General features: G+C 41.3%; 1 protein-coding gene across 3 annotated transcripts in view; it reads left to right on the top strand.

The window, feature by feature from the left end:
* HSD11B1 (hydroxysteroid (11-beta) dehydrogenase 1) overlaps positions 1-13,680 on the top strand; it is a 59,720-nt gene extending 46,040 nt beyond the window's left edge. For all 3 annotated transcript variants that reach the window (XM_011975827.1, XM_011975826.1, XM_011975825.1), the window contains 2 exons: positions 11,481-11,624; positions 13,068-13,680. In XM_011975827.1, the coding sequence (XP_011831217.1) occupies positions 11,481-11,624; positions 13,068-13,285 (362 nt within the window). In that variant the 3' untranslated portion in view covers positions 13,286-13,680. The remainder of the gene's footprint in view (positions 1-11,480; positions 11,625-13,067) is intronic.
* Positions 13,681-16,416: the final 2,736 nt, after the last annotated feature.

The raw sequence follows: 16,416 nt of genomic DNA, 5'->3' as shown, positions 1-16,416 counted from the left end.
CAGACAGAGAGAAGAAAAGGCCATGTAAAGATGGAAAGTAGAGATTGTGACATAGCCACAAGGAATGCCGGCGGCCACCAGAAGCTGGAAAAGGCAAGGAAGCACTCTCTCTTAGAGCCTTTGCGGGGAATGCGGCCCTGCCAACACATTGATTTCAGACTTCTTGACTCCAGCACTGTGAGAGAATAAATTTCTGTTGTCTTAAGCCACCCAGTTTGTGGTAATTTGTTATGACAGCCCTAGGAAACTAATAAATTCCCTCATTTTGATGACTGTATTGTGATTATGTAGGACAGTGTCCTTCTGTGTAAGAAATGAACACTAAGTATTTGGGGGAGATGGGACATGAGGTCAGCAATGACCTCAATTACAGCTATTACCCTCAAATGGCTCAGCAGAAAAAAAAAAATAGGTTGTGTGTACTATTCTTGCAACTTTTCCTTAAGTTTAAAATTATTTCAAGAGAAAAAATAATAATAATAATAATAATTCCCCATCCTGGGAGTCTAGTGACTTGAAGGAAGTATAAGAGTGAATTTTGTGGGGCTTTTTCTGGGTTCTTCGGAGATCCCCTGCAGGAGACACCACCGCTGCCGCCCATTCTCCCTGCAGTTCCCTTTGTGTAAGCAATGCCTTCTCTAGCTCATTACTTTCAGTTCAGCTTTCTCCTCAGCTCCTAGGCTTCAATCAGCCCAGCCCACTTGGCCCAGTCTACCCCACCATCCCTGGGCAGGTGACCCCAGGCGAGCCCCCATCCACAGGATCCACACTGGGCCTCTGGGAAGTCAATTCTTGGACTACATGGTTGATCCCACAGTGCACTCAGCTTTGTTCTCAAGCAAGGGCAGTTCCAGCCCTCCCTGTTGCCTTTAGACTTTAGATGTGAGTCAAATTCCAGTCCCTGAACTCCAGGGGATATATTAAAAGTTCTCCAAATAATGCTGTTGAGGGCCCTCTCATGTGGCTTAAGGGGAGAGGGATGAAACTGCCCTGAGCATCGGTGGATATAGGCACAAGACACTGAGAACTCTCTCTTATCCAAGGGTGATTTAGGCTAGGTATGGGTGATTAGGCAATGCAGGCAGAACTGGTTTGGGCCCACCCTTCAACCGTGGATGTTCTTCGAATCTATTCTTTTATTCTTGCCTTAGAAGATGTGCTGATACTCTGAGACTTTAGGAAGAACTCCATTTTACATCCTGTCAACAGGCCCCATACCTGCATAGAAATATTCTTGCCAAAGTCACCTTGTGAAATTTAGTAACAAGTTTTATCTTATTTATCTCTGCTACATTTTGTGCTGTTTCAACACCATATGCTCTTTCCTAGTGATCAGCCAAAACATTGCCCTGGGTTTTCTCTGGCCACCTTAACTGTCCCCTCTCAGTCTCTTAGGTTTCTTGGCAACTCTCCAACCTTAATTGTTGGTTTCCTCAGGATTCTTCTATCCTAAACCCTCTTCTCTTTTCACTCAACACACTTTCCCTGGATACATCCATTCACTGCATTGCTTCAATTATCACTGGATTGTGGGATGTCTCAATACTTATGATGACACCTCAGGTCTTCTGGGGTATGGAGAAGATAGGTGGATTTATCTTGAGAGCCCAACTCAATCCAAACAACTAAAGAGTTTAGACCATGAGGGTCTCAACTGAGCAAGGATTTTTAGGAAGAGCTGGGAAAAATGGGGGGCAGGATCCAGGATGACTCTCTGGCCTTGAAGCCATTTAGGCCTGATGCACCTCAAATTTGCGCTCCTTCATTTGCCTGGGGTTGCCCTAAAAGTGTGAAGGCAGGCAGGAATGAAGTTTTTCAATCCTTGTGCACTCCCTTCTGAGCAATCAATTAAAGCAGTCTAAAATCCACCTTTGAATTGGTAATCATTTCAAAATATCAGCAAGACCGTTAGGGATGGAGGGTAGAGAGAGGATGAGCGAAAGCACGTAGGCCTCCTTTTGACCTCTTCTACTCAGCTAACAAGGCTCAGTACATGGTTTCTTTGCCAGCTCTGGCTCTTACTGTTTCTACAGTGGCTGAGTCCCAGCATTTCTGGGACAGAGCTAATTACAAACATTCTGTCCCACTTATCATCATGTCTGCCTTCATCCTTCTAAGACTCTGTGTCCCATATTTTGCTTCAGAAAATATAGTCACCATAGCTCTCTGTTTCTTAGTGTTCTAAAACTTCCCAGAAAGCTAGCTGCCATCTTTCTCTTCTGCTGTGGTGGCCCCACCCTCCCACATAAGCCAAAACTTAACCTTGGGTAGAAACGCTCAGGCTTCCGACCCCCTCAATTCCATGACTGCTTCATGCATATTAGAATGGTGCATTTATTTACTTATTAATTTTATTTAATTGAGCACATACACTAGCACATCTTTTTTTAAAAAACTGGCAGTCCAACAAGTGGATCTCACAGGGTACAATCAGAAAACAAGTTGATTCTTTCCTCCCACTGCCTGTTCAAACCTGTTCTGTGGGCAGGTCCTCCCTGAGCCTGGACATGAGCTAGGGCAGATGGTAATACTTTTCTGGTTACTCCAGGTTAGTAAAAAATCCTATGGCTGCCTCCAGTCCCCAGAATAGTCTCATTTCTGAATAGGTAAAATGTCTAGTCATGTGCAATTTAACTTTAACCAAAGCTTCTCCCCTTGCTAAGCTGGAACCTGCTGTTGGTAGGAAATGTGTTTGTTCTTTCCTCTCTTTCCTCACCTCCTCCCCACTCCTTGACCCCCTCTAGCCTGTCTTGGGTTAAAGGAAAAGGGAGAATGCAGGGAAGAGGATAAGGAGTAGGAAAGGTCTTATTTGGCTGGCACCCAGCTAACACATTGGTCTTCTCTTGACATTCAGAACTCATGCTCTCTGACCCCTTGGTGGATGTTCAAATCTGACTCTTGCATTGCATGCTTTTGTGGATTCTTTGGAGGCCCTTTCTGGAATACTAGTAATTCTTCTTGTGGTTTGGGCAGCAGTTGCTTATGTTATTTCCTTTGGGCCCTGAGATTACAGTGGGAATATAAGAGAATACTCTCACCACTTCAGGCTGTCCTTTTGGGCAGAATTGGAAATGGCTCCAGAAGAGAAGGAATAGGTCCTGGGACAAGGCCCACAGGGTGGTGAGCAGAGTGTGGGCTGGATTTCAGGTCCACCTACAAGGGAGAGTTTCCATAGGTGTGACACAATTTGGGCTATGCAATGGCTTTGCCCATAGCCATGGCCTCTCAGATTGAGTCAGACCCCAGTCCCCCTTGTTGCTCATCAAACTCTTTGGGACAAGCTCTCTGAGGTCTCTTTGAAGTCACTCTCACAAAGACTGACGTGAGGAAAATCCCCCACGCCTTCTTTTTAGAAGATCAATGAGACATTGCTAATTTCTTCTCCCTAACTCCCATCCTCTCTGGCCTCCCAGTGTCAGCCCCTTTATTTCCTTGGGATGTTTGTTTGTGTTTCCATGTTCCCTGTAAGTGCACAGGTGGTCTGGAACCTCCCTTCAGAACGTGGAAGCCTTTGCCAATTACTGTGATGTTCTCAGCCTTTGAACCTCAGTTGAAACTAAAGCAGAAAAAGTCAAATTTTAACATCCTGTTACATGTTGTTTACTCCACTTTGACCAGGCCTTTTGACTCATGGAACCTTTTTTAAAAAATAAAAATCTAGATTTTTAGAGAGATTTTGCCCTTTTCAGCTTTCTGAAATTTCTAAATATAGTTTACATAGAGCAGAACGTAGGGATTTCCTCACACAAGCTAATTCGCACTATGTGGAAAAAATGTTTAAGAACAGACTTGTGAATAGAAATAGACTTTAATTAAATGCACCAAGGTTGTTTGGGACTAGAACCTGGAAGATTTTTCTCTCTTCTCTTCATTTTTTTTCTGCCCTTTTTTTTTAAAATATATATTCCAGATTTCCTTTAGTGAGCCTAGACTGGTTCGCAATCGTTATCTGCAATTCCAAAATCCAAAAAGGCTATGGGAAAACAAATGGAAACAATAATAAAACTCCAAAAACTAAGGATTTTCTTTGCATAATTAAATCTGCCTAATGAATTTAACCTGAACTGAAGTGAGGCTACGTAAATCCTTCCTTTATCTCAGTATTAACTTTCCGATGTTTTAGTGCAGAAATAATAACATGTTCTCATACAGGCTGCCTCCTCTAACCCTACTGGAGATGCGATGTAATATCTATTATATGCCCATACCACCATCCAAAATCCAAAAATAAATTTAATTTCCATAATACATCTGACTCTAAGAGTTTTGGATAAGTGTTCATAAGTCTGTACTATTGTAAAAGAATAAATACAATAAACTTTGCTATTATTTTCCTTGTCTGACTAGCTTCTCACTGTCTATCTAACTCCTGCCTCTAATTTTTGTACAAGCCATTCTTCCACCTCCCTGGTCCTTCATGTACTTCCTTTCATCAAGTAGAATTTACAACCTACCTCCTCCAGGTGGAGTTTCCTGATAGTCCAATATATTTCTTCACCTAAGCATCCAGTTTAGATTTGAAATACATGTTTTCCTTAGTCATGCCAGTTTGGGTTTTAAAGAGACTTAATTCATAATTCAGTGACTGCTCACCCAGCTGTCATTGTGGGACTTTAGCCTCTTCCAAAGACCTCTCTCCATTTCTTCCAGGAGTTCCTAGATGATGTTCAACAAGCTTAGGCCACCATGCCTTTCCTGCCCCACACTCATTCTCAAAATGCACTATGAATGTCATTTATGGATAAAGCCACTCTTTCCTACTGAGCTCTTTAGCACAGTCCTCTACTCCAGAAATAGACTAGAAGAATGGGGGGGGGAGGGAGCGCAGAGCTCAAATCCACAGGTTAATGGTCCTTATTTGCACATGGTCCTTATATGCATTGAATTTAAGTACTGGCTTAAACATTTACAGATCAATAGCAGATCACAAAATCTGAGAGATGTCAACAACAGCTATAGTCATATGTAATTATGTTACAGTGTACCTCATGCATAGTCTTCATAATAAAGGCTAATCATTTTTCAATAGTCTTTGTCCAACCTTATATGCTTGCATAATAGTTCATTTTTTTCACCATCTAAAAGTGGGCAGATCTCAAGGTCAAGAGATTAAGACCATTCTGGCCAACACAGTGAGACCCCATCTCCACTAAAAACACAAAAATCAGCCAGGCATGGTGCCACGCGCCTGTAGTCCCAGCTACTCAGGAGTCCGATGGCAGGAGAATCACTTGAATCCGGGAGGCATAGATTGCAGTGAGCCAAGATCGCGCCACTGCACTTCAACTTGGCAACAGAATGAGACTCCGTCAAAAAAAAAAAAAAAATTTTTTTTTAGGCTGGGCACAGTGGCTCATGCCTGTAATTCTAGTACTTTGGGAGGCCAAGGCAGGAGGATCACTTGATGCCAGGGATTTTAGGCCAGCCTGTGCAACATAGTGAGACGTTGTCTCTACAAAAAATAAAAAATAAATTAGCCAAGCGCAGTGGCTTGCATCTGTAACCCCAGCAACTCAGGAGGCTGGGGTGGGAGGATGAGCTATGATCTCACCACTGTGCTTTAGCACTTCAGCCTGGGTGGGTGACAGAGTGAGATCCTGTTTCTAATAACAACAACAACAAAAAAAAACTTTTTTAAACCATGCATGCATCCATGTCATGAATTTTTCAGGTGGTCTTCTGACATGTCTGGCTCCTGCACTACTTCTCTCCTTTCTTCTGCTTTCACTTTCTCTCTTCTCTTACTTAACCTCCTTCTCCTACAAAACCATTTAGGATTCTTCTATGTACCTTGAGCATAACCCGAGGCATAATTAAGGATAGGCAATGTGATGCATGAGCTCCGTGAGTGGTATAAAAATAACTGCTCTATGAATGCAGACTATGGCTTCACAGGATATCTTGCTTCTGCATCTCTGTTGCCACCTAGACAAACACATTAAATGTCATAGTCAATATCTTTATTGTTATCTAGGGGTGCATAGTGGGCTGAATGGTGATCCTCCCCCAAAAGATATGTCCACCTAGATCCTGTGAACGTGATCTTAAGTGGACATATAGAAAGTCCTTGAGGATGTAACTAAGATCTCAAGATGAAATCATCCCAGATTATCTGAGAGGCCCTGAATCCAATGACAAGTGACCTTATAAGAATAGTAAAAGAGACAGACAGAAGAGAAGAAAGTGATGTGAAGATGGAGGCAGAGACTGGAGCTGTCAGCACAACTCAGCTCCAACTGCCAGCAGACATGAGAAGCTAGAAGAGACAAAAAAAGGATTCCTTGCTATAGCTTTTGGAGGAAGCATGGCTGTGCTGATAACTTAGTTTTGGACTTCTGGATACCAGTACTGTAAGAGAACACATTTCTGTAGTCTTACACTACCAAGTTTGTGGTAATTTGTTATGGCAGCCCTGGGAAATGAATACAAAGGGACTAGGAATGACTAGCCCTGTCTATTTATGGGTATCCTCATCTGTCAGCTTAGAAGTGAAAATAATACTGCTATTCATAAATTTTGACTATTTTGGACTCAACTATCAAAACAGAGAGAATCCTCACCAACGCTCTTCCTGCGTTGGGTTTAACACATGGCTCCTGGAAAACACACATATAAAGAACGGTGGCTTCTGTAGAGGAAGTACCACTTAGTGTTCAAGGTGTGGGCCACTAGAGTCAAATTTCAGTCCTAGTTTGAATCCTGCTTCTCCCACTCATGAACCTTGAAACTTTGAGCATTTATCCTTTAGACTCTAGACTGGCACATAAGAGCTAAATAAATTTCAGAGGTTATTGTGTTTGTTCCATATGCTTGCTTACTTTTGCAGAATACTGGTCTCTGCTTACTTATCCCTCTCCATGGCTGAAAATGGCTATCCCAGTCCCAACCTTACATGACCTTTTCGTTCAAAATCCAACAGTAGCAATCAGAATCTTTTCATCGCTCTTTCAATTTCTTGAAAGAGAGACCATGATGTGTGTTCAAGCCAGTGTGCACATTCGTGATAACTGGGCCAACCTTCCATGGCTAGAAAGATAAAATCTCTGTGAAGGGGATGAGGGTAGGAAGGCCATGGCAAGCATTTCTAGTGCACTGTAGCTTTTCACATTTTATATATTCAAACCTATTTATGTCTTCCTTCATAATATGCGTCTCCAGCTTCATGCTTTAAAAGGTATCTCTAACTTTGAGATTAGAAATTCACCCATAGCTTATTTTAGTTTTTTTGCTTTTCACATATACTCTGTGATCTAATTTGAATTTATTTATTAGAATGCCGCTTTTTTTCTCCAAGTAACTAGCTATTTGTCTCAACATTATTTTTTGAATAGCTCCTACTTTTCTCACCAATTTGAATACTAATACTGCTAACAATAATAGCATTTTCTGAATACTTTCTATGTGCCAGAGTTTGTGCTAAGTATATTACATGGGTTACTCCAGCTTGGTTATATTATTATCCACATACTACAGCTAAGAATTGGCATACTTGGGATTCACACCTGGGTCATCTGACTCCAGAGCTCATACTTTTAGTTACTATGCTATTCTTATAAGTAATGTGGATCTATTTTTGTCTCAAACAATAAGGAAAATAATTGACATAACTGGAAGTCCAGATGTAGGGCAGGCTTCACAGTTGACTTGGCTGAAGCTCAGTGTCCCCGTGATTCTCTTGGCTCTGCTCTCTTCCATGTGTGGCTTCATCCTCAGGCTGACAATGAGATAGTTGCAGCAATTCCCACCCCCATATCAATGCACAAAAATGTGTCAGAAGAAAAAAAGGATTGCTACTCTCAGAAACTCTTCCAGAAAAACACTAACTTTTTGAGACACTCCAACAAAATTTTCTTCAAGTCTCATTGGTCCAAAATGAGCCACATGGCCATTCCTGTATCAATCATGAGTAAGAAGAATGGGATAAAATAGATTACATAAGCTCACACCTACAGTTAGGAATTATGTCAGCTTTCTTTCGGCACATGGGCTGCATAGAAGTGGGGATAACTATCAATAAGAAGTAAGTTCAGCTGTCAGATACAGAAAATCTAAAATAATAGTGGACTCAATAAGCTAGAATTTAGGCTGGGCATGGTGGCTCATGCCTGTAATTCCAACACTTTGGGAGGCCGAGGCAGGTGGATCACTTGAGGTCAGGAGTTCAAGACCAGCCTGGCGAACATAGCGAAATCCTGTTTCTACTAAAAATATAAAAATTAGCCGGGTTTGGTGGCTCACACCTGTAATCCCAGCTACTCAGGAGGTTGAGGCAGGAGAATCACTTGAACTTGGGAGGCAGAAGTTACAGTGAACCAAGATCATGCCATTGCACTCCAGTGTGGGCAACAGAGCAAGACTCTGCCTCAGAAAAACAAAACAAAACAAAATACCAGTAAGTTAAAATTTAAATCAGGTCTGAAGGTAGGCAGTATAGGGCCAGTAGAGTATGGCAGCTCCATGGTCACCAAGGTTCCTTCCTTCTATCTAAATTATCTAAATGTTTTGCCATCCTCAACATGTGGCTTCTACCTCATGGTCCAATATAGGTCTGGAGCCACAGTCATTACATCCACCTTCAGACACCAAGAAGGACAAAGGAGTGGGAAGGAGAGACTGGCTTCTCCCTTTAAGGGTGTGTCCCAACATTGAAACCAAAACTAAAGATACAACAAAAAAGAGAAAACCACAGGCCAATATCCCTGATGAACACAGATGCAAACATCCTCAACAAAATACTAGCAAACAGAACTCAACAACATTTTAAAGGATCATTCATCATGACCAAGTAGGATTCATCTCCAAGATGCAAGGATGGTTCAATATAAGCAAATCAATAAATGTGATACATCGCATCAATAGAATCAAAGACAAAAACTGTATGATCATTTCAGTAGATAATGAAAAAGCATTTGGTAAAATGCAACATCCCTTCATGATAAAAACCCTCAACGAATTGGGTATAGAAGGGATATACCTCAACGTGATAAAGGCCATATATGACAAATCTATAGCTAATATCTTACTGAACAAGGAAAAATTGAAAGCCTTTCCACTAAGATTTGGAACAAGAGAGTGATGCCAACTTTCACCACTTTTATTCAACGTAGTACTGGAAGTTCTAGCCAGAGCACTTAGACAAGAGAAAGAAATAAAGGGCATCCAAGTTGGAAAGAAAGAAGTCAAAAACCTTACTGCAACTTAACAAAGTGAGATTCCTTCTTCTCAGGTAATAGTTTAGGCCTCGTTTTGGTGGACTTACATGATGTCTTCAAGAATCCAAGGTCATTCCACATTTCTGTTCCACCATAATTAACATTAGCTTTTCCTATAGTTCACAAACTGACTGCTACAATTCTAGCCATCATATCTGAGGTTCATTAGGAGGAAAGGAGAAAGGCAAAATGTAAAAGTTGCATGCCACCTGAATCCATCTAATTTATCAGGAAATCAATATCTTTCCTAGAAACCTCATCTGTTAGACTTCTCATTGGTCAGAACTATTACGTCGCATGGCTTATTAGGGCAAGAAAATCTCAGGGAGATGAGATTTGCACAATGGAAATGTAATAATAATGAATTTTAAAATGATCACATTGCTGCCCTGAACAAAATCAGACTCTATTATTAAAGAAGGAGGAATGGATATTGAGTAGATTACATTGTTTACTATAATTTTCCATCTAGAATATTTTTTGCTATATGATATAAAACAAACAGTTAATTTTTTCCAATTAGTTAACCACCTTTCTCAGCATCTTTATTAAATAACCCATCCTTTCTTCTTGGTTTGACATACAACATATTATATTTGAAACATATAGAAATTCCAATTCTGATAACTGCAGAGTGGCACCTGAAAGACTTCCCCAGATTACAACTATAAACTTTTGACAAAATATCGACAACAACCATTGAAAGCACTGGAGATTAACCAAGAGCAGATAGAAAATTGAGGGTTATTGACACTTGGAAGAAGGAAATGACAGTAGGCAAATTTCCCACTTGTATAGCTTTATGCCTAAGGGCAGCCCCAATCAGTGCCGTATCTGGGATAGAAACCTGCCATCTTGCCAACATGAATAGCTAGAAGGAAGAGGTTGGGGTTACTGTAACAGCTGGACTATAAAGGGGGATATGCTGGAAAGGAGAGTCACAGTGGAGAAACACTGAATCCTATACATAAGCTCTGTCCAAATCTCTAGTTGTTCTCTGAACAATGCATGGGCAATGCAGAAATCAGGCAGCCAAGTTAAGATTCAAATAATTGAAAAGAGATTTCAGCTGATACTTATTACAAGAGACAGTGTTTCACCCAAGTTAACTGGCCACTTAAAAAAAAAAAAATCAACACTCTTTGGAGGAATGTGACAGAATCCAGGTACCCTGCAATGTATCATTCACAATATCCAGGATACAATAAAAAATTAACACCCATACAAGAATAGTAAATATGACCCATACTTAGGAGGAAAGGAAATCAATAAAGATCAATCTTAAAATTACCCAAACTCTGGAATTAGCAGACAATTGATTTTAAAGTAATTGCTATAACAATGCTCGGTAAAGACTGTAGGGTCTCAGGTCACTTCTATTCTCCCCTCCTAAAAAGGGTATTAATAATATTTTGTCCTATTAGGCATATGTTCACATATCCTTCAAAAAACTTGAGTGAGAATTGAGCAGTCTGGTGAACTTTTTTTTTTTTTTTTAAAAAGTGGTTTTGGGTAGAAAAGCAAACACAGGATTTTTGTTTGTTTGTTTGTTTTGAGATGGAATCTCTGTCATCCAGGCTTCTGTGTGGTGGCACGATCTCAGCTCACTGCAACCTCCGACTCCCAAATTCAAGCGATTCACCTGCCTCAGCCTCCTGAGTAGATAGGACTACAGGCGTGTGCCCAGCTAATTTTTGTATTTTTAGTAGAGATGGAGTTTCACCATGTTAGTCAGGCTGGTCTCGAACTCCTGACCTCAAGTGATCTGCCCACCTGGGCCTCCCAAAGTGCTGGGATTATAGGTGTGAGCCACCTCACCTGGCCAGGACAGTGTTTTTTAAAATCCCTTTGTAAGGAAAGTAAAACACCCTTTCCATTGTCAACAGGTCACTGAGTTGGCAGAGATCACTTGTCAAACTCTGGGATCCCCAGCACTTGTCTCAGAGGTGGAAGAGTTAGCAGCTGTGGAATTACATGGCTCTTTTGTAGCCTCGCTTGTTTATCACCTTTACTAAAACCCTAAACAGTCCCTCTTCAATGAAGGCTGTCCTGTAGCCCAATCCCACCCCATGCCTTCGATACCTTAATGTTTTTCTTTTCAAAATTCAATACAGCAGTATAATTTCCATGGGGAATATAGAGAAACTAAGACTCAAAGGGGTAAAAGAACGCCATAGGAGTTACAAAGCCTACTACAGATAAAGATCAGCTCTGTCAGAAGCTGAAATGGGCCGCCTTATTAACCCATTTCTTTAATCTATCATCTAGGGAAAGTGGCTTATCCAATGGTTGCTGCCTATTCTGCAAGCAAGTTTGCTTTGGATGGGTTCTTCTCCTCCATCAGAAAGGAATATTCAGTGGCCAAGGTCAATGTATCAATCACTCTCTGTGTTCTTGGCCTCATAGACACAGGTAAGGTCAAGACTTCGAATAATTACCTGCAGATGAACTGTCTGCCTTACCATTGTGGTTAAACAAAGGTGCTGAACTCCCTGACCTCATGTGTAATGCACTAAAAATGAACCAGTGCAGAAAGCACTAGCTGTCTCATTTAAAGGCACTTCTGTCACCAGTGGAGGCTCTGGCTATTCTTTGAATCTCCTTTCCATTTTGATTACCAAGGTGGCTGGGTCTCACCACATTCATCACTTAACCCTTTGCTGAACACCTTATGTCCTCATGGACACTCAATGACCATTACGCTCCTATATGAGACTTATCAAATACAAGTTTGTGTTTCTTAAAAGCATCACCAGTAATAAGACACACTGGTATCATGAACTCTTTGATGTGATGTGCTGAGAAGGACACAACATCATTTTTGTAGTGTTCTTGCCAAAATACATGACCCCACTCCAATCATAAGAGAACAATGAACAAACCCAAATCAAGGAACATTTTATAAAACATTTGGTCAGTATTCTTCAAAAGTGTCAAGGCCATGAGATACAAGGAAAGGCTGAAGAACTGTCACAGATTAGAAGAAAGATGGGAAGAAATTACTACTAAGTGGAATCCTGGATAAGATCCAGGAACATAAAAGGAACATTAGTGAAAAAATAAGTTCTGTAGTTTAGTTAATATATTGTATCAATTCTATTATTGTACCTGTCCTAAATGATTGCACAATGGTTATGTGTGATGTTGCAAACAGGGGGAGCAAATGTGGAATATAAGGGGGTACTGCATGTAATTTTTACAACTTTTCTGTTAAGTCCAAATACAAGTTTATCTAAAACATGTGGCAGACATTAAAAGAAAATTCCCTTTGAAGAGTAATTGAGTAGTAGTTAGAGAAGTAAAGAAAGAGACCGAGGCCCAGAGGGAAACAAGAAAGGAATGGAGAGAGAGAGAAGCTGTACAAGATGGACATGAAAACTTGGAAAGAGAGAGAAGTGAAAGTGGTGACAAGGGAGCAAAAGCCTGGATTCTTGAGTATCTCTTCCTTTTATAAGACAGTAAGTCATTATCATACAGCACTCTGGTTTTGCCCACTGGCACTTCCCATTAGCTACTGAGTCATTATGAGACTTCTATCCTCATTGTGCTCCCCCATATTACTTCTCCGCCTCCAACCAAAATACCCAAGAGAGAAGCATGATTCAGATCTCCTGAGTAATCACCTCTAACTGCTCCCATCAATCTCCACCCAGGAAGGCAAGGCCCCTATTAACACTAAGGCCTCTCTTTGCCCAACAGACCCAGTCTCTCCATGTATTCCCTATAGCGCCTATAAGGCTTGCAGAGCAAACACTGCCAAAAGCCCCTGACAGCTAAGTGGTTGATGTCTCCAGGCCTTCCATCATGTAGACTGTCCTAGTCGGATAACCCTACTCTTCCCTTGTCATTCTATAGACACAGCCATGAAGGCAGTTTCTGGGATAATCAATATGCAAGCAGCTCCAAAGGAGGAATGTGCCCTTGAGATCATCAAAGGGGGAGCTCTGCGTCAAGAAGAAGTATATTATGACAGCTCGCTCTGGACCACTCTTCTGATGAGAAATCCATGCAGGAAGATCCTGGAATTTCTCTACTTACCAAGCTATAATATGGACAGATTAAAAAAAAACTAGGAACTCCCTGAGGGCTGGGCATGCTGAGGGATTTTGGGACTGTTCTGTCTCATATTTATCTGAGCTCTTGTCCATGAAGACATCTTCCCAGAGTATCCCCGGAGACATGAAAGTCATGGGTCACACCTGACAAATGGAAGGAGTTCCTCTAACATTTGCACAATGGAAATGTAATAATAATGAATGTCATGCACCACTGCAGCCAGCAGTTATAAAATTGTTAGTAAACATAGGTATAATTACCAGATAGTTATATTAAATTTATCTCTTATATATAATAAGTGATGATTAATACAATATTAATTATAATAAAGGTCACATAAACTTTATAAATTCATAACTGGTAGCTATAACTTCAGCTTATTCAGGATGGTTTCTTTAAAACCATAAACTGTGGTCTGAACTCTTTATCTGTTCCTGAGTGGAAGAAATCACCCTAATCTTTGTTTGGTGGGGAATATTGTGTCTTTATCTTTTCTGTATATTTCTGATATTCTTCATATTATTGCATATTGCTCCTCTGGGAAAGAAGACACCTAGGCCTAAGGAACTAGGGCAAACTCAGGGAAATGGAGGTCCCAGAAACTTGAGCCACAGACCCAACGGCCCATTTACTGCTCTCAGAGGACATCAAGCATCTGTATGTTACATGTGAACACTAAACTCTACATTGGAAGTTTGGAGAGGGAGAGTTGGAGTTCAAATCCTGCCACTCACTCATTTAGACATTTATTCATTCAACAAATATTTAGTAAGCACTTATTAGACATCACCTAACTACGATTAAATGGGAAACAAAACATCAGCAAGATGAACAACTCACCAAAGCCCTATATTGATCAGGGCCCAAGAAGTAAGAGATGACACCCTCAAATTGGGTAATTTTGGTAGCATTTAAGAAAAAAAGGGACAAGGCATAGGGGAATCACAAAAGATAGTGATATCTCAGGGTTAGTTGCAGCTGTTTCCATCCTAAGGCTCACAGGGACAAGAGAAGGGACCTGTTACACAAACTCTGAGATGTGAAGACCTGTGTGGAGAGTACCACATGGCAGGAGCTGTGACATTTAGTTAAGAGATGCAGCCAGCCAGCCAGGCGCTGTGGCTCACGCCTCTAATCCTAGCACTTTGGGAGGCTGAGGTGGGTGGATCACCAGGTCAAAAGGTTCAGACCATCCTGGCCAACGTAGTGGAACCCCACCTCTACTAAAAATAAAAAAATTAGTTGGGTGTGGTGGTGTGCGCCTATAGTCCCAGCTACATGGGAAGCTGAGCCAGGAGAATTGCTTGAACCTGGGAGGCGGAGGTTGCAGTGAGCTGAGATTGTGCCACTGCACTCCAGCCTGGCAACAGAGCGCAAGACTCCATCTCAAAAAAAAAAAAGAGAGATGCAGCCAGCCCACCAAGGATTGTGAAGCAGGTATCTAGGGGAACAAACACTCCAGCCCCACCTCACACTCTTCCCTCCCTCTGATCTCTGGCCAGTGTTTCACATTAGCTGAACAGAGGGGCAAGGGAGCAGATAGGTATAGACCATACAGGTCAGCTTCCCCATGTACAGAGCAGATGGAAAAGGGTAACGAGTGTTCTGGAGAAATGAGTGGGGTATATCCATCAGGAACTGCAACACTCCCAAACATACAGCTTCCAGGGTAAGTAATGCTGGGACATGAGACACATGCCTAAAAGTGCAGGGGAAATTTTCTTTTCCCACCTCTGAATATAAATGGCTGGGCAGCAGAACATATTGGAATCTATTGAGCCTACCAGCCCCATGGACAAAGGGCTGGATCTGAGCATGCTAATACGGCTGCACTTTTCTTAGAGGTCCTTCCAAGGCTATGCTCAGTGCAAGGGAGCAGGAGAGACCTGGCTGCATCCATGTGCAAAACAAAACGAAACAAAAAGGGCCAAAAAATGTAGTCTGGTTTCTGACATGAAATGCACCCACACTTGCAACGTGGCCTAATAAATGTCTTGGTTTCTGATCAATCAGATTAACACCCTTCAGTCTCTTGTAGAAATGAGACTCCTTCTTCACAGTGAGATGAAGTGCAGTAATTCCTTTACTCAAGGGTAGAGATAATATTAAAGCTGAGTTAGAATTTGCTTGGGGGGAGGTTAAACTTCTTTCTAAATGAGACTTTCTTCAGAATCCAAAGGGGAAGATCTGAAAAAGTAGGTCTGAGAACTGAAACCATCTACACCCATATAGCTTATTATCTTCATTAACACGATTTCAACATTCCATTCTCTTATCAGCATGACTTTACTATTCCAAGAAACTCTTGTCCACTAAGATAAATGTTGCAAACCCATTTAAAAGTGCTGAACTTTTCAATAGATAGCATCAAATAACTGCTACTCTTTAAGACTGCTTGGAACCTTTAGTTCCAAACCCCAGTTTCACTGTGCTCACCAGTCTCCAACTATGGCATCACGATCCTTATCCAATTCAAATAAAGTCACCATGCTGAAGTCTCACATTAACCTAGACTTCAAAGCCCCATAAAGACCCTGACTTTACCCTCTCCACTCTCAGAGTCTACTAAGACTCCATCAAGACTCCAGCTTTGCCTTATCAACAGGTTGTTTGGTGGTCTTTTTTAGGGAGCCAGCAATCAACAAGTCCTTCCTAAGAGATTCTCTCAAGTGTCCTCATCCAGTTCCTAACCTGGCTGCCCTGCCCCTTAAATATCTGCCCATCTCTCAGGAGTGGCAGGGGTTCCAGCAGCTGGAGCCAAGTTCCAATTTCAGTGGCACCAGCAGTACAATAACCCTTGTCTTTGGACTAGTTCCACTTAAAAGAACCTAGCCTTCCTAGCTCACTTTATCACGAGCTCAAAAATATACATCCAAGGATGTCCATTTTCACATCCTATGTGAAATCCAGATGTGCATCACTCACTTCTCACCCACATTAACACAAAAATTCAGCATCTCTTGTAGGTTCCAAAAGTAATTATATTCTCACTGAAAGTATAAGTAAGCAAGGTAGCATATCTCAGAGGGGAGAAGGAAGACTAAGTTTACATTCATTCAGCGTACATCCTTTTTTTTTTTTTTTTTATTTTTTTTTTTTTTTTGAGACACGGTCTTGCTCTATCACCCAAGCTGGAGTGCAGTGGTGT

Source organism: Mandrillus leucophaeus, unplaced genomic scaffold (assembly GCF_000951045.1).
Source record: "Mandrillus leucophaeus isolate KB7577 unplaced genomic scaffold, Mleu.le_1.0 Scaffold159, whole genome shotgun sequence".
Lineage (NCBI taxonomy): Eukaryota > Metazoa > Chordata > Mammalia > Primates > Cercopithecidae > Mandrillus > Mandrillus leucophaeus.
Note: the sequence above shows the minus strand (reverse complement) of the source record. Positions and strands in the feature narration are given on the sequence as shown.